Source organism: Neolamprologus brichardi, chromosome 11, assembly GCF_056152115.1.
Source record: "Neolamprologus brichardi isolate AB-2024 chromosome 11, ASM5615211v1, whole genome shotgun sequence".
NCBI lineage: Eukaryota > Metazoa > Chordata > Actinopteri > Cichliformes > Cichlidae > Neolamprologus > Neolamprologus brichardi.
The window spans coordinates 6,207,262-6,229,224 of record NC_142114.1 but is presented as its reverse complement, the minus strand read 5'-3'; the positions used below and the strand labels follow the sequence as shown (position 1 = coordinate 6,229,224).

The 21,963-nt window shown below is 46.6% G+C and overlaps 3 protein-coding genes across 3 annotated transcripts in view; 1 reads left to right on the top strand and 2 right to left on the bottom strand.

Annotated features, from left to right (window-relative positions):
- The window catches only part of dnah5 (dynein, axonemal, heavy chain 5), a 121,574-nt gene that overhangs the window by 95,634 nt on the left and 3,977 nt on the right, over positions 1–21,963 (top strand). The window contains exons 84-86 of the mRNA XM_087848025.1: positions 18,993–19,208; positions 19,913–20,125; positions 21,583–21,735. Of these exons, the coding sequence (XP_087704151.1) occupies positions 18,993–19,208; positions 19,913–20,125; positions 21,583–21,735 (582 nt within the window). The remainder of the gene's footprint in view (positions 1–18,992; positions 19,209–19,912; positions 20,126–21,582; positions 21,736–21,963) is intronic.
- On the bottom strand, positions 1,113–2,540 carry LOC148100451 (enkurin-like). Its single transcript, XM_087847690.1, has one exon. It carries the CDS (start codon positions 2,451–2,453, stop codon positions 1,467–1,469), a length of 987 nt encoding a protein of 328 aa, XP_087703816.1. The 5' UTR covers positions 2,454–2,540; the 3' UTR covers positions 1,113–1,466.
- Positions 16,436–17,917, bottom strand: LOC118455263 (enkurin-like). The gene has a single exon (XM_035913689.2). It carries the CDS (start codon positions 17,788–17,790, stop codon positions 16,801–16,803), a length of 990 nt encoding a protein of 329 aa, XP_035769582.2. The 5' UTR covers positions 17,791–17,917; the 3' UTR covers positions 16,436–16,800.

Here is a 21,963-nt window from a genome sequence, read left to right as displayed (position 1 = left end):
TTTTGTGTATCGTTGCACCCCTAATATATACATATTTAGTAATGCACATCACAATCTCTGGCAACTCGACTTGCGTTTAGTTTTTTCAGCTGGGCGTCCTTTACCTGGATTCGAGTGTTTTAACTGATGCATGAAACTATACATTTTTAGACATAAGTTGTAACGGCCACCATTTTCTCTCAAAGTTTGAGTCTGACGGCTCTTTTTTTGCTTCTCATCTGTAAACTCTGCATACTCTCGCATGTGATTCAGTTTATTTTGAAAAGTCTCAACAGGATCTTGAGCTTTATTGTGAAACGTTTACGTGGAAAACAAACAAGCGTACAGCGGAGCCACGCGATGGTTTTACCGTCATTGTTGCTAACGAAAACACGTAAAAACAGGCACTTGTCCGCCCATAGTGTGGTTATATTAAATATAAGAGAAAGAGAGAACTTTAAGAAATTAATATAGCCACTAAGGTGACCGTCAAAACGATGAAAAATATTGCTGTAAACAGTTTATTTTACGACATCGCGAAACAAACGATAGCGTAATAGGAAACGATAGACATTTTTATATCATCATTTGATATATATCGTTATATCGAACAGCCCTAACATACACTCTTATATTTGTACATATATTTATTCTTATAATTCTCAGATTTACCCATTCCTATATTTTGCTTGTTCTTATGTTATTGTATTTTGCACACCTGTGTTGCTCACACATAAGAATTTACTCACATGTGCTGTAGCAGTGTACCTGCACATGTTATGTGATGCCGGAAATCTCAATTTATTTATTTATTTTTTGAGATTAAATAATATACCATTGCAAAGACGACACAAGAGTTCCAGAGTTCCTCGTTTCCCCGAGCATGAGTCCTCTATGAAGAGCAGCCTTTACACAGTCACAGCCGCTACAGAGCGCTGGCAGGCTTGTTTCCCTGGGCCTTAAAACTGCAAAGGTGGCACGGTGCTGTCACGCTGATGATAAAAACACAGGCCTTTACCACAGTGCCGCTGTGCCACTTTGTTTTTTAACAAAACACAAAGCCTTATGTATAAAGAACTGTCTATTAACACTTATTGAAGAAAAAGAATCCACAAAAGATTATTTTTACTTTCTTTTATTTGTTCCAGATAAATTATAAATTATTTTTTTAAAAGTAATAAAATGCATCAGATGTCTCCCATGCTTTTTTTTCTGCTGTAATTTTTTTTTTCTTGAACATAAATTGGCCTATTGAAAATAAAATGTAGTAAGAAACACTACATTTTTTTCAATAGGCCAATTTATGTTTAAGAAAACCCCAACAATCAAATGATCCCATCTGAGCAAGCACTGGGCGACGGTGGGAAGGAAAAACTCTTTTGTCTTAAAAAGAAGAAGCCTTCGACAGAACCAGGCTCAGATGGTGCGGCTTCTGTCAAGACCGGTTGGGGGTGAGGTAGTTAAAAAACTACTCTAACGGTACAGCACTACAGCTTTTTGGTGGAAATGGGTGGAAGGGTGGGTGTTACACCTTGTTTCATTGGAGGTCCTACAGGTGGTCGGGGTGTATATTCAGCTTTCTTACAAATAGGCTGCAGAGGGACAGGACTAGGTCGTGGAATTATAACTGGTTGGGCGGGAATAGGTTGCTTTCCACTTCTGGATACAGGTGGAACACAAATCATACCAAAAGGTCTGTTAGTTGGCTTTTTCGTTGGTTGTGTGACTGGAGGAGCGGGTGTCAAATTTGTCTTTTTCGGTCTAATGGGTGGCAGCGGAGTCTGCTGTAACTGTTGTTGATCAGATGTATCTTCCCTGCTTACGTAGATGTATTCATGTTCCTCAAAAATGGCAATGTCTTTTTCAAGCTTACTCATTGCCTCTTCGAGAAACTTTTTGTAATTGTATTTGGTGTATTGTGAAGGGAAGAGAGCAAAAGGGAGGGATCGATACTCAGAGTTTAAATCATTAAACCTCCTCTTTAGGCCCTTGAGAATGTTTTGTTTCTCCTGTTCGGGCAATGGTTTAACTTTTTCCTGTTGTTTTGTTAACCAGGCATCATTGTCCTGCTTAGGCTTTTCTTTCTCTGCATTTCTTCTACGCAGGTAGCCTGGAACGATTCCGTAATCATTTTTCTGTAAATAAAAGGGGACAAATCCTGATTTCTCAAGGAGCTGCTTGTCCCCTTTGCCTGTGTCCACACAAGCAGGTTGAGGGATGACTTTCTTCATGCCTGTGTCTTTTGTTTTTTTCCTGAATGCGTGTTCAGGTTTTTCACCTTCTGGCCTCTGTGGGCACATTTCGCGATGAGATGGGGCCTTAACTGTTCTTGGCACCATGGTCCTGTGTTCATGTTTATATGTATTTTCTAATACAATTGCTTCCCTGTTTTTAGAAATATACATTTTAGGTTTGGGTGGAGAAGCATGACTCTCCTTTGGGAGAAGGTTATAAGCGCTTTCATCTGAAAACATAATTCAATCGCTAGATTAAAATCACCTGCAAGGGAATTCTACAACTGTGTGTCGAGGCACCCCTATTTATGTGCTTTTATGGCCTTGCATGTGACATCTGCCTTTGATCTGTCATTTACCATGCATGTGACATCACGGTAACCTGTCTTTCTTCTGTCATTTAAGCCCCACCCCCCGGTTACTGTTGCTATTGTAACTATTATATTATGAATGCTGGTAGCTAGCATTCCACACACACACACACACATACCTTTTGCCCAGTTTCCAGCTGCAGTCACCAAGACATGTTAATATATTTATTAATCAGCACTTTTAATTTGTTTACTTTTCCAAATGGTTAGTTCCTTATCAAATACATTGTTTCATCCATTTTATCTGTGATGGCATTCGCTGGTAAAAATTATCTGTGGTGTCTTTGAGGGAAAAATGATGGGACAGAGCCTTTCCACTCCTGATGATGCACCAGAACAAACGCAGCAGTGTGTGGGGAAGAACAAACAACAAAACACGTAAAAACCCCATAGCACGTACAAATTATTTGGATATATATGAGTGCTTGTGTATAAATACACAAACAATACACATATGCTTTCAATTGTGTAATTTAAGTGATCTAGGCAGCTCTGTTTTGGAAGCTTAGTTAACACTAGAAATGTGTTTTGGAGTTTGTACGTGCTTTGGAGTTTGTAGGTGCTTTTTCTCTAGGGGCCACCGTATATATTTAAATAAAAACATATATAAATAAAACCAATTATTTTTTACATTAGTAATTCCTTTTGTGTATAATTTTATATTGCTGTTAATAATAAATCAATTAAAGCAACAAAACAACCTGAAGAGCCTGTTGGGAGCCAAAAGAGCCGGCTCTTGGGCCGAGCGGAAAGAGCCGGAAATCCTATCACTAGTTGGTTGATGTATTTTGTCGAGCATAGCATTGTTATCACTTGGCAATTCCCCCATCCCTTCTGAACAAAACGGTCTAAGAATGACAGTTCTAGCCCCTGAGCTTAGGAAATTATAGCCATTTGTTTGAGGGGAATCCTCAATATGAGAACTAGACTGCAAAAAGCCAGTCTCTGTGTGCGCATGTGTAAAAGGCTGCAGCAGTAGCAGCTGTTTAGGCGGGAAACAGGCAGCCTCTGTGATTGGTGGATTCAAATTGAGCAGCTCAGCTTTTTGACTGACCTAGAAACATGCTGCCAACACTATTAACTGTTTGTTCACTTCGTGCTGTGTATGTGCGTGTGTCCCTCTGTGCATTTGTGTTTCAATATGTGTCCATATTTGTAATTGTGTGTATCTGCTGGCTGTTGTTTCTTTTTTTTAAAATATCTGCCAATTTTTCACAATTGAACAAGTATATTTGAGAGAACGAATAGTTATGTCTATAACTTCTGTTCCCTGAAGGAGAGGAACGAGGTAAAACACATAAGTATGGGATATCACGCCTGGCTGAAGAAACCTTTATTCACGCCTTTAAGGCAGATGACGTGTGATGACACGCGCACGGCCCCGCCTGCACATATAGCCGCTGTCATCACAGTCATTCCTCAGTTCGATAGCCGCTCTTCACCGAGCCAAACTGCTCAGTGGGGCCACCTTGTGTTGTACCTCGTTCCTCTCCTTCAGGGAACAGAAGTTATAGACATAACTATTTGTTCCCTTTCAGTCGATTCACTCGGTACAACACATAAATATGGGACATATATACACGCCCCGCAGAGCAGCCACCGAACCGGAATCGGACCACCACATCCTTAGTGAGTGGTAGACCCAGCAGAAAGGACAGCATGAGCCACCGAAGGGGCTGTAACGTCCAACCGATAAAACCGCACAAAAGTGTGCGGTGTTGCCCAAATAGCTGCCGCACAAATATCAGCTACAGGCACCCCTTTGAAAAGAGCCCATGAGGTTGCATCCCCCTGGTGAAATGGGTTCTCACCCCGTGGGGCAAAGCAAGACCTCTGGTGCCGTATGCCAGTGAGATAGCTTCTATAATCCAGTGGGACAGCCTCTGTTGGGACCATTGACTGTAGAAAACATGGATGACGCGACAGCTCCCCAAAAATGAAGCCAAAACGTCTCTATCGCCCCTTGGTGTCTGACAGCAGTATAGGTCATAAACCCCGCCTCCTCCATGTTAGCGGATGGGACTGGAGTCAGACTAAAATAAATTAATTCTCCTTAGATAATTTTTTTCCAAAGATTCTTTCTTTTGTTTTCAATAGTTCTCATCACGCTGATTGATGTTCAAGGGGTCTCCTTTCCCATAAGTTTGATTCTAATTCCTACCGCGGTGATGTTAAATTGGGGTGAAACGTCATCATAAGAGCTTTGACTGGCAGCTGCAGTCACGGAGAAACTTGCGTATCTCTGTTTGCGAATAGCAGATAGAGCGCGGTCTCTGAGAGGACGCCCAGCATTTACGCTACGAAAACACGACTGAGTGTTTTAACCTGACAGCCTGAGGTGTTCTTCAGTAAACTGGACTACCCGACAGAAGGACCCGAGGCCCCGCTGCACTTTTTCGGTAAGTTAAACGTGTTTGTAAGCTAATCCGTAACTACCGTCCTTAGCTAGCTCCTGAGACCTAGCTAGCTAAAATGAGCACTCGGCTGTCAGGGTTGGTTTAGCTGTGCAGGTGAATGAATTTACTAAAGAAATCAAGAGAAATGCCCCGGGCTGCTCAGTCACTAATTACTGTTACTGTACTTTTATTACAAGTATTATACTGTAAAAGCAACAGGCTGCACCCTGCTTCAGCTCCTATGCAGAGCTGAATATTAAATATGTGCAAACAACAGCATGTTTTCAGTCTCCTGCCACATCTGTAAAGACAGTAACATTTTTTTTAAAAGTTTGTACTTCAGTAACTCCTCATTAATCAGGAACTATGGATTAAAGTACTGTAGTGTACTGTAATACAGAAAAAAATGTAAGAGAAGAACTTCAGATCCTGAGTGTGTGAGGACAGAAGAATCAGCTTTATTTCAATATTGAGGGATAAAATTTATATCTGAGTTTGATGGTTCTGTTCTCTTTGTGATTACAGGAGCTGCCCTCAGATTCAGACCTCAGCCCCATCGAGTGACAGCAGACAGATCATCCAACATGTTCACATGTTAACTGCAAAATGAACTGATGAAAACAGTACAAAGGTTAAAGTACTACACGTAATGTAGTGAAAGCTGCAGCTGTTTTATTGATAAAGTTAAAGACAAAAAAACAAAAGGATTAATCACTCATGTAACTGTGTCACTATATATCAGCATTAACAGGACCTCAGTTTGGTGTTTCACAAAGCTGCTGATCTCAGACCTGCACAGCTTCCGTTTTAAACACTTGATGTACTCAGCTGCATGAAGAGTATATGAGATTTTCTCTAACACAATTAAATAAAACCTGATGAAGGTCAAAGGTCGTCACTTGTATGTTGAACTACAAACTTGTCATCTGGAATTTTTTCACAGTTTTTTGCAGATAGTGTGTTATTTACCATAAAGTGATTCAGAGTTATTCATACCAGAGTAACCAGAGAGGATCACATATTTTTAAATATATAACTTTCTACAGGACTGAATATAATATCTTTATATAAAAGTCTGGAGCCTCTGGGGAGTATCTGAGTATTTATAACATTACACAAACCAAAGGTCTCATCACAGTGTTGATGAAATGCTGGGTTTATCCATCTCCTGGGGTGGGCCTACGGAGGAGTGCTGAAGATTTCCCTGTGAGGGAGCTGCTGGTGAAGATCATGAGTCCTGCTTGATCAATGCCATGAGCTTCAGTCTTCCTGGTGTTTCTTAAATGATGCCTCTTACAGCGGGTCAACAGAACTTCTGGCACAGGACAGCTGTGATGAAAGAAAGGGAAGAAGTTTCTCCAAACCTCTCGACCCAGGAAACCCAGCTTGGTCCTGATGGTCTCCCTCACTAGTTTCTCTCCAGGGTGAATGTAGCTGTTGATATAATATGGACTCTATTATTAAATGAAAAGAACAAATTAGACTACACTGCTGAAACCTTCTGCTGATGTTTTTAAAGTCTCCATGTTACCAGGCTGTAGAGGGCTCTGAAGATTTAAACAGTTTTAGATCCATTACACTCACAGTCTTATGTTAAAATCTCAAAGGACAGCATTATATTTTTGATATTAACAGTAACTCTGGGCCTCTGTGGAGTGTGCAGCTGATCTCATCGCTGTCTAAAAATGGATAAAAAAAACATAAGTGTTGAAGACTATTAAGAGTAGCAGGTGTGTAGCATCGCTAACTAGCTAGCAACAAGCCTCCAACACAGTGCGTATGCTAGCGGCTAATCTAACTAACGAATTAACAACAGAGTGATTTTAGAACTATAAGATGATAAGCTGTGTGTCTTTTTTATAACAGTGGCATGGTTGTATTTACCTTAATTAAACGAGTCGTCAGTCGCGGTAAACCAGCAAAAAACACTCGAGCAGCTGGGCTACGTAAAAAGTGTAGGGGGGCGTGTTTGCGGTCGCGTCCAGCAGGTGTGTGGGCGGGAGCGTTACACAGTTGCTCCACCTCAAGTCACTACTGCGCAGACTCTGGCTCCAAATTTGCAAGATGGCAGCCTCCACAAGCGGGATATTTTGGCTTCATTTTTGCACAATGGTAGGAGGCGGGGTCGTGTCGTCCATGTTTTCTACAGTCAATGGTTGGGACAGAGCTCTACCTCTATTTGGATTAGCGAAGCAGACAAACAGCTGGTCACATAAACGCACATTCTGAGTGCGCTCAATGTAGGTGCGTAGCACACGCACTGGACAAAGAGAATGCATCCTCCTCTGCTCCTCAGATGCAAAAGGAGGGGAGCAAAAGCTCAGCAACTCAAACTCCATTGAGCTGTAAGATGCAGGCATGATCTTGGGAAAATAGGCAGCATTTGGACGCAATATAACCTTGTGGCCATCAGGAGAGAACTGTGTGCAGGAGGGATGCACAGACAGCACATGAAGGTCACCCACTCGCTTTGCCAAAGCCAAAGTGAGAAGTAATGCAGTCTTATATGAAGGATATTTCATATCCACAGACTCAATGGGTTCAAACGGGGGCTACAAAAGGCATCCAGCACCAAAGACAAGTTCCAAGCAGGGACACTGGACTTAAGCACGGGCCTCAGCTGGCAAACTCCTTTCAGAAAACGTATGGCGAGGGGATGTGCACCTAGTGTCACCCCGTCAAAGCCAATATGACAAGCAGATATAGCTGCTAAATAAACCTTAATTGTCGAAAATGAAAGGCCCTTATCCAGCAGCTCCTGCAGGAATGTCAAAACATCCACAATAGAGCACTGAAATGGGAGAGTGTGGCGGTCCTGGCACCATTGCTCGAAGGCTTGCCATTTGTAAGCGTACAAGCCTCTAGTAGATGAGGCCCTAGCGCTCTGAATTGGATGAAACACTTCTCCTCACGCTGAGAGAGGAGATCCCTGCGGAGAGGGAGCTGCCAAGGACTCGCTGCTAGCAGGCTGATTATCTCTGCATACCACAAACTTGTGGGCCACCAAGGGGCCACTAGAATCAGAGAGAGGGAATGTGACGCACTCTCTCTAGAACTGGAGATATCATTTCCACTGGGGGAAATGCATACAGGAGCACGTCTGGCCATTGGTGCGCTAGCGCGTCCAAGCCCAAGGGTGCATCGTGGTCAATTATGGAGAAGAACAGGGGGCAGTGAGTATTTACCCTGGAAGCAAAAAAATCTATTTGCGCCTTGCCAAATAGATCCCAAATCTGAGCCACTATTAAAGGGTGTAACCTCCATTCTCTCACCAGAGGATCCCCCTGGAGAGAAGGTCTGGCCCCAGGTTCAGACGGTAATACTTTAGAGCTAAGAACACTGCTAACAGCTCTAAGTGGTTGATGTGCAGCTGGCGCTGAGCTGCGGACCAGATCCCTCTCACTGATGCACGCTCGCACAGCGTTCCCCACCCTCTTAGGGAAGCATCTGTGGACACCACCTTGCGAAACAACACCCTCCCAATCCGAGAGCCCTGATGTAGCAGCCTGGGCTCCCTCCAAGGACGGAGAGCTAGTATGCAAGATGCGGTTACCGCCAGCCTCCTCCGGAGGTGAAGCGATGCACACAAACGGTGAGAGAGAGAGTCCAGCGTTGAAACGCTCTAATTTTTAACAGTCCAAGTGGCACCACGGCGATCATAGATGCCATCATGCCCAACAAGCTTAATATCGTCTGGAAACGCAGTCTGTGTCCCAGCTGAAACTGAGCGAGGCAGCGATGAAACGCGGCCACTCTGTGCTCCGACAAACGTGCACGGCTGGAAAGCGAGCATATTTCCAAACCGAGAAAAGTAATCTGCTGACTCGGGATTAGCGAGCTCTTTTGAAAGTTTACAGAGAACCCCAGTGTCTGACTGTGTGACAGAACCAGCGACAGCTGTGTCTCCGCCTGCTCTCTCGAGCAAGCTACGAGAGCCCAGTCGTCTAGGTAGACTAAGATGCGGATGCCCCTCTTTGAGGGGCGCTAGCGCTGCCTCGGCACAATTCGTAAAGGTGCGAGGAGCGAGCGACAGCCCGAACGGCAGCACTAGATATTCGTAGGCTACGCCCTCGAATGCAAACCTCAGAAACTGCCTGTGTTTCGGGTGTATAGCCACATGAAAATAAGCATCTGTTAGATCGATTGTTGCAAACCAATCTCCCGGGCCGACTGCATTAAAGAGCTGTCTGAGTGTTAGCATCTTGAACCTGTACGTTCGTAGATACGTGTTCAAGACTCGCAGGTCGAGGATGGGACGAAGCCCTACCCCTTTTTTTTCCGGAACAATAAAATAACGGCTGTACCAACCTTTGTCTGTCTCCGAAGCGGGGACCACTCGTATTGCTCTTTTCTGCAATAGCGCCTTTATTTCCTCTCTGAGTATCATGGCCGCCTCGGTGTTGACAGTCGTGTTTACGACTCTTTGGAAATGAGGCGGCTTGACCTGGAACTGCAACCGGTAACCCATGGCAACGGTTCGCAGCACCTACGGAGAGGGGGCGCAAGCGCGCCACTAAGGGAAGTGAGCAGCCAGCCGGCTGACCCCGTCGGCGGGGCGTTGTCGCCCCCCAGTGTGTCTGCAGGGGAATGCATCACCTGCCTGACCTGGCTCATTCTGCCTGCAGGCTGAGCATTTGTGATTGTTTGATAATAAACAACACTCTTTATTGATTGTAACATGGAAACATGTACATTCATACATTTTGTTGGAGGCACCTTTTCTGGGGCACAACAATAAAAAAACAGCGGGAACACTCAATGTGGTCACCTGAACATTTAACACACCTGAACAGGGAGTTACCTGAGGCATTTTGTGGCAGGGGTTTTGTGCTTGGGAGACAGTGTTAGGAAAGTGCAGCGCCTTCTGGGGCTGACAACCTGAACAGAACTTAAGCAGCACCTCTTGGGCGGCAACAGAGGAGTAAAAGCAGCGTCTCCCTGCTGCTGGACCCCTTCTCCACTCGAAACCACAGCTAGGAGGGCTGAGGCTTCTTCCTCCTGGGCGTCGGGTCCCACCGGGGGCCCGAGGGTGGGCCTTTGCTCCAGGCCGACTGGCGTGGAGCTCGGGCCAGAGGATGTGCTCTCGCTGGCGGCACACCCACTTCAGCAGTGGGCGCCGGTCTCTTGCCAGTCGGCAGAGGAGCGGTGGGCCTGTGAGAGCTAGCTGCGGGCTTGGGCTGATGTCTGGGGATGATGTCGCGCAGAGCTTCAGTCTGCTTCTTCCTCAGATTGAATCTAGCCTGAATGGCTTCAAGTGAATGTCCGACCCAGCCGCAGACACTGGTGCGTCCAGATATACAGCTTTGTCCCTATCCGGGACGTCAGAGAGGGTCAGCCACAGGTGCCTCTGCGCCACTACTGTCGAAGCCATCCCTCTGCCCAGGGAGAGCGCTGCACAGCGAGACGCACGGAGGATGTGATCTGTGGCAACTCTGAACTCGTTAAGAAGAGGTGCCAGCAGGTTGTCATCAGGAACCAGCGATCCGAGCTCCTCCAGGCACATTGCCTGGTATATCTGGAGCATGGTGACGGAGCTCATGGCGTGAGCAGTGCCGGCCTGAGCCCGATAAATCTTCTCCAGCTGCGAAGCAGAGAATCTGCAGTGCTTGGACGGCAGAGTTGCGGGGCCGCCGACACCATGGTTATGGGACGGGGCCAGATAAGCAGACAGAGACGGCTCCATAGGGGGTGGTTTAGCTAAGCCAGCCCCCTCGGCGCCGTCCAATTCCATGTACTGTCCATAGCCGGGCACAGTGACGCGAGTAGACAGAGGTTTGTCCCATGATGCTCTTAGCTCGCAGAGAAAGTCTGGGAACATGGGAAGGCAGTTTTTGGCTGTTGCGGGCTTCTGAGCTGGCGGAGGAGAGGGCCAGTCCACCTGCAGCTTCTCAGCAGCACGGCGAAACAGGGAGAAAAGAGAGGTGTCATCGTGGCCGACCGGCGCAGCAGCGGCAGCACATTGGGCCGACAATGAGCTCTCCTGCTCATCCTCCGACAAACCATGGATGTCCAGGCTGATGTCCAGCACGTCATCGTCTTCCTAGGGAGCGCTGGCGGCCGTCAGCGCTCCTGCATGGTTCCGGCTCGTCATCGGCTAACCCGTCAACATAGTCCATGTGGTCAGCCCAGCTAATTGCGGGGACATCGACCGGAAAATCCTCGTCTTCGGACTCGGACGAAGCCGGGGCTCCAGACTCGGAAAGGAGAGGGTCATGCCGTGCGACAGCCGAGCGTCCCAGCACTTTATCCACAAACGTCACCCGTCTTTCCAGGGTCGAGCACCGGAGCTGGCGGCAAAACGCACAAGCTTCGGGCTGCGTCAACGCTCTCCTAGCGTGGACGATCCCCGGGCAGACAGGGCAGGCATCGTGCTGGTCGCTGTTGTGCAAAGAGAAGCCACATCCCTGACACCCTTCAGTATTTGTGCTCAATATAATGTAACGATGGTTAAATGTTATTTTACAGTGACATGTTGGTTATCTCTGCACACTGTTGTTATTTCTTTAAGTTACATGTTTGGTTGTGCTGCAGGAAAAAGGGAGTTAATGTGTGCAGGAAGGGGAGGGGGGTCCTTGTTGTTGTGTGACTGTGCGGGGCTGAAGTGAGGTGTTGTACGAGGGCACTCTCCCCGGAGTTAACGGCCCGTTTGCCTGTGTTACCGAATAAACGGACAAACTGAGATCCAAACGTCTGGTTCTTGCGAATGTTACACTGGTGTCAGAAGTGAAGAAAGAAAAAAAAAAAACAAAACCCAAAAACGCCCGACACCCTGTTGCTGGCAACGCTGACCGTCACGAGACACGAGGATGTTGCCGGGCAAGATTAAGAAGGAGACGGAGGAGAGGGAGGAGAGGGTGGAGAGGGAGGTTCGTCCGCGCTCGCCTGCCCATAGAGTGAGGGAAACGGCGCTGCGGCTGTCTGCTGAAGCTGGATTTTCTCCAGGTTTGACTAGGCTCGGGAACTTTTCGCACAGTGGCCGCGATTCCGGTGGGAAGGAGTCGACCTCACTTGGCGCGCCGTCACGTGATGTAAACAAACATGGCGGCGCCCAGCAAGCTGCGGCGAATATAAAAATGCCTAAGTTCAGCGGCAAGAAGCCATGGGAAGTGTTTATTGCACAGTTTGAGCTGTTAGCTGTTGCAGCTGGCTGGTCTGAGGAACATAAAGCTCTCCAATTGGCTTTGTGCCTGTGTGAGGATGCAGCTGCATGCCTGCTGCTGCTGACCGAGGAGCAAAGGGGAGATTATAATGCTCTGGTTGGGGCACTTCAGAGATGCTTCGGGCAGTATAACCAACCAGTGCTGCTGAGGTCGGAGTTCCACAACAGACGCAGATTGCCAGGATAGCCCCTTCGCATTTTGGCCCATGAAGTCGAGTGTCTTTGCCGGAGGGCGTATGACAGCATGCCACCATCAGTGCAGGCGGAGTTAGCTCGGGACCAGTTCCTGCAGGCCCTGAGCCCTAAAGAGCTCCGTATGCAAACTCAGCTTGCTCGACCGGCCACACTCAGTGCAGCCCTGGAGCTAGCCTTGGAGAGGGAGATGCTTGCAGGATCCTCTGGGGGCGCTGATGACACACATGTGGTGAGGGCTATGTCAGCACCTGTGGAGCAGATGGAGATGCCAGTGGGCCTGTGCAGTTTGGTTCAGACGGCTTCTCTGCAGTCGCCTTCCCCTCGGGCTGGCCCACGCCGCCGACCACAGAGCTGCTGGGGATGTGGACAAGTCGGACACCTCATCAGGCAGTGCCCCAAGCTTGCAGCGGTTCAGGGAAACGCCCACGGGCCTGTGTAGGTGGGAGTACATGGGCCAGGGAGAACAACATCCCCACACCACCGCCATTTCCGCCCGGTGCGGTCATCGCTGTGGGCTGGACCCAGGTTGGCGACTTTTGCCATGTTCTAGTGATGATTGCGGGGGTGTCCTGTACGGCCCTTCTGGACATGGGGTCCAATGCAACGCTAGTCCGACCCGATGTTGTCCCAGCCGGAACTGCTGTATAACCAACTAATGTGCGACTTAAGACTGTGACCGGTGATCTGGCCCCAATTAGAGGGAGGGGAGTGTTCCAGTTTAAGGCGGGGGACCTCGGTGTGCCTTATGCTGCCTGGGTGGCTGACGTGCAGGACGCCTGCATCCTTGGGCTGGATTTTTTGCGAGCCATTGGTGGTGTACTGGACTTAGGCAAAGGCTTCCTCGTACTCCCTGATAGGAAAAAGGTGCAGCTTATTCCTCCCCCGGTCTGCCCAGCATCTGCCGCGGCGTCCACCTCCACCTCGGAGACCCCTGCAGACCCGCCAGCAGAACAGCAAGCGGGAGAGGAGGAGACGCTCTCAGCAGTGAGGAGCATCTGGTCAAAGAACTGTGAGGGGCTGACTCCACAGCAGCAAGAGAGTCTATGGCAGGTACTAAGAGAGTTTAGTGACATTTTTGCCCTGAAAGAAAGTGATGTTGACTTGACACACTTGGTAGAGCACGTCATTGAGACTGGGGATGCCCAGCCTATTAAAGTGCGCCCCCGCCGCCTGCCCCTGGCTCATCAGGAGGCTGCTGACAGAGAGTTGTGTGAAATGATGAAGGCGGGCATCATAGAGCCATCTGATAGTCCGTGGGCCTCCGCTGTGGTGATGGTGCCTAAGAAAAAAAGCCCAAGGATGCGTTTCTGTGTGGACTACAGACCACTCAACAAAGTGACGAAAAAGGACTCTTACCCCCTTCCCAGGATTGATGAGTCTCTCGATTTAGCAGCCGGATCCTCCTGGTTCTCCACCCTGGATCTGCGGAGTGGCTGCTGGCAGGTGCCACTGTCCCCTGAATCCAGACCAAAGACAGCCTTCTGCACTAACAGGGGACTATGGCAGTTCAAAGTCCTGAGCTTTGGTCTTTGCAACGCTCCTGCTACCTTCGAGAGGCTTATGGACAGTGTGCTGGCTGGCGTCCCACGGCAACGGTGTCTGGTCTACCTGGATGATCTTCTAGTACACGGGAGCTCCTTTGATGCTGCCCTGGATGCCCTGAGACAAGTGTTGGGGAGGGTGGCGGCTGCAGGCCTGAAGCTGCACCCCAACAAGTGCCACTTCATGAGGAGGGAGGTAGAGTTTCTGGGCCACAAGCTGGGTCATAAGGGCATCAGCACTTTGGAAAAAATTCACACCATTACTGAGTGGCCCACACCAGCAGACCAGAAACAGCTCAAAAGCTTCCTAGGACTGGCGTCTTATTACAGGAGGTTTGTGAAGGGCTTTTCCTCTATAGCCGCACCACTCTTCCGCCTGCTGCAGAAGGACCGTGACTTCGTTTGGACCCAGGACTGTCAGCAGGCATTCAACACCCTCCGCAGATCGCTGACAGAGTCCCCAGTCCTCGCCCCCCCTGACCCCACCCTGCCTTTTGTCCTGGACACTGAAGCAAGTAATGTGGGGCTGGGAGCTGTGTTGTCGCAGGTTGGGCCGGAAGGTGAGAAGGTGGTGGCGTACTTCAGCCGGGTCCTGAACAGGAGTGAGCGGCGCTACTGTGTCACACGACGAGAGCTGCTGGCCGTGGTGGCAGGGGTGAGATACTTTAAGTACTACCTGTGTGGCACATCATTTGTTATCAGAACCGATCATGCCGCCCTCCAGTGGCTGATGTCTTTCAGGGAGCCAGAAGGACAGGTGGCTCGCTGGCTGGAGGAGCTCCAAGCCTTCAATTTCACTGTGGAGCACAGAGCAGGGACGCACCATTCTAACGCAGACGCCCTCTCTCGCTGCCCATGTGCTGCAGCTGGCTGCCGTTACTGTGAGAAGCGAGAGGAGATAGAGCGGGAACTCACAACAATAGACAGAGCAACACAGCTCGCCTGCAGGGCTCTTCTGGTGGTGGATGCAGTGGAGTGGAGGGCACGGCAGGAACAAGACACTGACCTGCTTCCAGTCCTGCAGTGGCTGGAGAGGGAGGAGCAACCCCTTTGGGATGAGGTCACTGGGTTTTCCGTCTGTACCAGGGGGCTGTGGGCCAAGTTTGCAGCTCTCAGGCTGAAAGAGGGAGTGTTGGAGCGTGCCTGGAAGGATCCTGCCACAGGGGAGGAGAGGTGGCAGGTTGTGGTGCCAAGGTCGCTGAGGTCAGCTGTGCTGGAAGCCTGCCATGGGAGCACTGGCTCTGGCCACTTTGGGATCTCCAAGACCCTCTGCCGCCTCCGCCAGGGCTACTACTGGGGTCAGCAGAGGAGGGATGTGGAGGACTTTTGCCGCAGCTGTGATGCATGTTCCTCGCACAAAGGGCCACAGGACCAGTCCCGGGCTCAGCTTCAGGAGCAAACCAGCAGGAGCTCCAATGGAGCGAGTAGCTGTGGACGTCATGGGCCCATTTCCTCGTACAGACAGAGGAAACCGCTTTGTCCTTGTGGCCATGGACTATTTTACCAAGTGGCCGGAAGCATAGGCCATCCCAGATCAGGAGGCTGAGACTGTCGCTGATGTATTAGTGGAGGGGATGTTCAGCTGCTTTGGAACAGCAGAGACCCTCCACAGTGACCAGAGGCGTAACTTTGAGTCCAAGGTATTTGCTGCCATGTGTGAACGCCTTGGGATTAAGAAGACCCGCACCACCCCACTTCATCCCCAAAGCGATGGACTGGTGGAAAGGTTTAACAGGACGCTGGCCCAGCAGCTAGCCATCCTTACCTCAGAACACCAACGGGACTGGGACTACCATCTTCCCCTTATCCTCATGGCCTACAGGTCGGCAGTGCAAGACTCCACCCAATGTACGCCTGACCCGCTCATGTTAGGGAGAGAGCTGAGAACTCCTGTAGAGTTGGCTTTTGGGAAGCCCCCGGATGCGCCAGAGGCACCACCAGGCTGGGACTACGCAAGGAAGCTGCCACAGAGACTGTGTTGTTCCCTCAGGGACGAGGAACTTATTGCTGGGGGGGCAGTGTAACGATGGTTAAATTTTATTTTACAGTGACATGTTGGTTATCTCTGCACACTGTTGTTATTTCTTTAAGATACATGTTTAGTTGTGCTGCAGGAAGGGGAGGGGGGTCCTTGTTGTTGTGTGACTGTGCGGGGCTGAAGTGAGGTGTTGTACGAGGGCACTCTCCCCGGAGTTAACGGCCCGTTTGCCTGTGTTACCGAATAAACGGACAAACTGAGATCCAAACGTCTGGTTCTTGCGAACGTTACAATAATATTTCTGCTATTTTATAGGATTTGTGCTAAATATAGTATTTCTGACAAAACATAGTATTTCTACTAGATATAGTATGTCTGCTTTATTAAAGTATTTCTACCAAATCATAGTATTACTGCTAAATCATAGTATTTGTGCCAAATAAAAGCTGCTAAATTATAGTATTTGAGTGAAATTGTAGTATTTTTGCTAAAACAGAGTATTGCTGCCAAATCATAGTAGCGCTTTATGTACAAAGAACTGTCTATTCTACTACTTATTGAAGAAAAAGAATCCACAAAAGATTATTTTTACTTTCTTTTATTTGTTCCAGATAAATTATAAATTATTTTTTAAAAAGCAATGAAATGCATCAGATGTCTCCCATGCTTTCTTTTCTGCTGTAATTTTTTTTTCTTGAACATAAATTGGCCTATTGAAAATAAAATGTAGTAAGAAACACTACATTTTTTCAATAGGTCATTTATGTTTAAGAAAACCCCAACAATCAAATGATCCCATCTGAGCAAGCACTGGGCGACGGTGGGAAGGAAAAACTCCTTTGTCTTAAAAAGAAGAAACCTTCGACAGAACCAGGCTCAGATGGTGCGGCTTCTGTCAAGACCGGTTGGGGGTGAGGTAGTTAAAAAACTACTCTAACGGTACAGCACTACAGCTTTTTGATGGAAATGGGTGGAAGGGTGGGTATTACACCTCGTTTCATTGGAGGTCTTACAGGTGGTCGGGGTGTATATTCAGCTTTTTTACAAATCAACGGCGGAGGGACAGGACTAGGTCGTGGAATTATAACTGGTTGGGCGGGAATAGGTTGCTTTCCACTTATGGATACAGGTGGAACACAAATGATATGAAAAGGTCTGTTAGTTTGCTTTTTCGTTGGTTGTGTGACTGGAGGAGCGGGTGTCAACTTTGTCTTTTTTGGTCTAATGGGTGGCAGCGGAGTCTGCTGTAACTGTTGTTGATCAGATGTATCTTCCCTGCTTACGTAGATGTATTTATGTTCCTCAAAAATGGCAATGTTTTTTTCAAGCTTACTCATTTTCTCCTCGAGAAACTTTTTGTAATTGTATTTGGTGTATTGTGAAGGGAAGAGAGCAAAAGGGAGGGATTGATACTCAGAGTTTAACTCATTAAACCTCCTCTTTAGGCCCTTGAGAATGTTTTGTTTCTCCTGTTCGGGCAGTGGTTTAACTGTTTCCCGTTGTTTTGTTAACCAGGCATCATTGTCCTGCTTAGGCTTTTCTTTCTCTGCGTTTCTTCTACGCAAGTAGCCTGGAACGATTCCGTAATCATTTTTCTGTAAATAAAAGGGGACAAATCCTGATTTCTCAAGGAGCTGCTTGTCCCTTTTGCCTGTGTCCACACAAGCAGGTTGAGGGATGACTTTCTTCATGCCTATGTGTTTTGTTTTTTTCCTGAATGTGTGTTCAGGTTTTTCGCCTTCTGGCCTCTGTGGGCACATTTCGCGATGAGATGGGGCCTTAACTGTTTCTGGACCCATGGTCCTGTGTTGGTGCTTATGTTGTTTATTTATCAATAGAAATACTTCCCTATATTTAGATATATACATTTTAGGTTTGTGTGGAGAAGCATGACTCTCCTTTGGGAGAATGTTATATGCGCTTTCTACTGGAAACATAATTCAATCGCTAGATTAAAATCACCTGCAAGGGAATTCTACAATTGTGTGTCGAGGCACCCCTATTTATGTGCTTTTATGGCCTTGCATGTGACATCTGCCTTTGATCTGTCATTTACCATGCATGTGACATCACGGTAACCTGTCTTTGTTCTGTCATTTAAGCCCCACCCCCTGGTTACTGTTGCTATTGTAACTATTATATTATGAATGCTGGTAGCTAGCATTCCACACACACACACATACCTTTTGCCCAGTTTCCTGCTGCAGTCACCAAGACATGTTAATATATTTATTAATCAGCACTTTTAATTTGTTTACTTTTCCAAATGGTTAGTTCCTTATCAAATACATTGTTTCATCCATTTTATCTGTGATGGCATTCGCTGGTAAAATCATCTGTGGTGTCTTTGAGGGAAAAATGATGGGAAAGAGCCTTTCCACTCCTGATGATGCACCAGAACAAACGCAGCAGTGTGTGGGGAAGAAGAGCCAGCAGTCAGCTATGAGTTGGAGAGAATAGACAGGCTGTCCTCTCTTTGTGAAGGACTGATAGAAAAATTTCAGCACATACAAATTTGTTGACAAAAAGACAAAGAAAGGATTTTAAACTTGTCAAGTTTCTTGTCGTCATTGTCCATGTTCACATGCAGCAACACAGAAAGCAGAGCTAACCATCACCACATAGTGACTCTTTAATGTGTTCACTGAATACATTTAGCTGTGTCTGTGGGAAGCTTGGGGGTGATCTTTTCACTGCACTCACTTTATAGTAGCTGGCCAACGGCCTTTTACTAGAACTAGCATGAATCCCCTCTGTGTCACACCCCCCACAGTCATTTTAACGGGTGAAAAGAAGCAGCTGGTAACTCCACGTGTTCCAGTGGAGATGCTCCTCCAACTTGGCCAACAACGAGCTTAGCAGTGACACAAACTGCAGTCCATTGAAGTAGCTGTTTGAAAACCAGGAAAAAACCCCAAAATTAAACCAAAAGGCAGGTAGTAGTTCAACTGTTCCATATTGTATAGGATAGGTTTCCGCTATCGCAGGAATGAAAAGATGCTCCATGGGACGTTTTCACAGTGCTTACTGTGAAAGTAAAGAGAATGCACCATGGACATTACCTGTCTGAATAGATTTGTCTCAGTGATGCAAGCAAGTGACCTCTGGCTCACTAACCATCACTGTTCCTCTTTCTCAGGGTCTCCCAGCCTACGACACTCCTGAGGTGTTTGGGCTGCACCCAAACGCAGACATAACCTTCCAGAGTAAACTGGCTAAGGACGTACTGGATACCATCCTCAGCATTCAGCCAAAAGACAGCTCATCAGGCGGAGGAGAAACCAGAGAAGCTGTAGTGTCCAGGCTGGCTGACGACATGCTGGAAAAACTGCCTCCTGACTACGTACCTTTTGAAGTAAGCCTATGTGTATTTGCTTTGCAGAGTGAAGTGTGCAAAGCAACATGTGCAATGTCACTCCACTCACCTTGTGTGCTGTGTGCTCCTCGTGGCTGGTGCAGGCGGAGAGGTGGGGTGTAGTGTTTTTGACAGTAGAGTGTAAAGAAGACCAGAAATAGAAAGGAGTGTGTGTGAATGCAGCTGGATCTTGTTTTATTTCGGTGGATGTGTCTCTACTTTTTTTTTTTTTTTTTTTGTCGCTAAGAAAAAAAATGAGGTGAGAGTGTGACTTTTCTGAGGCGAGGTGCAAAGCTCATCATGGAAAACTGTCACCTCACAACACACCCCGCGAATGACGCTTTTACTGCTGCTTGTGTCACTGTCTCTTCACACAGGCCTCCAAAATAGGAAAAAATATGTTTTTTTAAAAGATGTTTTAAAATGAATACAGCCTGCATGTGGAGCAGAAAGGCCCGTCAGAAATACAGAATATCTTCATTCCTATATTTGTTTCATTTTCAGTGAAGCAAACATGAATTCACCAATACTAACAACAGTAGTAGCTACAAACATGAAAAATGCAGCATAAAGCTCCACTTTAAATACAGTTTTTCCAGAGTAGATATTAAACTTTAGTGATCCCAGGTACATTTCCACATAATGAGATTGTGTGTTTTTACACATCTCTGTTGAGATAATCTTTTCTGCCTTAATAAAACCAGGTGAGAGAGCGTCTTCAGAAGATGGGTCCTTTCCAGCCTATGAACATCTTTCTGCGTCAGGAAGTCGATCGGATGCAGAGGATCATAGTTCTTGTCCGAAACACCTTGACAGACCTGAAGCTGGCTATTGATGGAACCATCATCATGAGTGAGAACCTGCGGGATGCCTTGGACTGCATGTACGATGCACGAATTCCTGCACGCTGGAAGAAGGTCAGTTGAGAGAATCACTGTGAGTTTATGTATGGGCTCAAATTGTTGTCATAAATATTTTGTACTTGTAAATCAGGATTTGTATGTGTAAAAAGAATTTGTGTGTGTCTAAAAATGATTTGTATGTGTAAAAAGAATGTAACATTTTCTGTAAATTCTGTGAATCTCGGGCAGCTCAACTTGCCTGAAGTGTTTCCAGCTGGGCACCGTGTACCTGGAGTCCAGTGTTTTAACCGATGCATGAAACTGTACATTTTTAGACATAAGTTGTAACGGCCGCCGTTTTTTTTTTTGTGTGTGTGAGTATTTATTACACAGCGTGCTGCGGGGAAAAGCCTGTTCTAACGTTTGAGTCTAAGGTTTATTTTTTAGCACCTGACGGCTCTTTTTTGCTTCTCATCCGTAAACACTGCATACTCTTTCACATGATTCAGTTTATTTTGGAAAGTCTCAACAGAATCTTGAGCTTTATTGTGAAAAATAAAAAAAAATACATTTTTTTTTTATATGTGGAAAATAAACAAGCGGACACGCAATGGTTTTACCGTCGTTGTTGCTAACGACAACGCATACAAACAGGTGCTTGTCCGTCCGTAGTGTGGTTATATTAAATATAAGAGAAAGAGAGAAATTTAAGAAATTAATATAGCCACTACAGTGACCATCAAAACAATATTTTTCGACACCGCGAAACAAACGATAGCGTAAAATGAAACGATAGACGTTTTTATATCGTTATCCGATATATATCGTTATATCGAACAACCCTATGAAAGGTGATCATTTTATCTCCGGTGAAAGCTTCTAACAACTATTCAATACAGAGTACTAGACAGCCCAAAGGCACAAATTAATACCTCAGATCAGATTTTAGTGCTATCAGCTTTGTTATTTAGTGTCCTTGAGATTTAGTTACTTACAAGGGACATTCAGACCAAACTCTAACTTCCACGTTTGGGCCGTGTTTGTGCTCCTTTTTTATTAATGTACTCATTGTTATAATTGTATTCACAGCACACAAATCCATCTCAGTGATAAAGGAAATGGAAAAAATAAACTTTGTTCTGATGCCATACTAAAGCAAACAATAAAAAGCTAGGACTTTTTTAGGGCCTTTTGTTTTTTTTAGAATTATTTAGCTGACAGTCAGGCTGCACTCACAAACACAGCATTGTTAGAATAATTCAGACTGGAATGGGATTCCTGGCTGCAACACCGATTTCTTTTACCTGCAGTTTTATCCTTTTTCTGAATCATTTGCCTCCAGTCTATTGTGTTCTGTTGTATTTTTTTTTTCCCATTGTGTCAAGTCTCTTTTTTTCACTTGCCACACCATGTTTCATAATCCATGTCTTATCTCCCCTTTTCTTCACAGAGCCACCTGGATGACATGTTTCAGCGTTTTATTGTACTCTTTTGCTCATGTTATTGTTTGTCTGTCTACTTGTTGTTTTCAGTCATCGTGGGCCTCCAGCACCCTGGGGTTCTGGTTCACGGAGCTGCTTGAGCGGAACCGTCAGTTCCAGGCCTGGATCTTTGAAGGGAGACCCAACTGCTTCTGGATGACAGGTTTCTTCAACCCGCAGGGCTTCCTGACAGCCATGAGACAGGTACGCACGACATCAGGCTACCTACCATTTACCCACAGCAAGGGAAAAGACCAGATGGCACGCAGAGGGAGAAGCAGGCACACAGCCACATTTACACATGCATGCAAACATGCAGAGACACAAACACATACACAGGGACCTGCAAGTAGTAGTAGTTATTTTTTTACAATGCATGAAATTCATTTTGCATTCAGAGAATATGCTAAATTTGTCTTTAAATCCTACCCC

Bases quoted from the DNA above. Each gene is read 5' to 3' on its own strand.
- LOC148100451 (XM_087847690.1), bottom strand. From the start codon at position 2,453: ATGTTTTCAGATGAAAGCGCTTATAACCTTCTCCCAAAGGAGAGTCAT.
- LOC118455263 (XM_035913689.2), bottom strand. From the start codon at position 17,790: ATGTTTCCAGTAGAAAGCGCATATAACATTCTCCCAAAGGAGAGTCAT.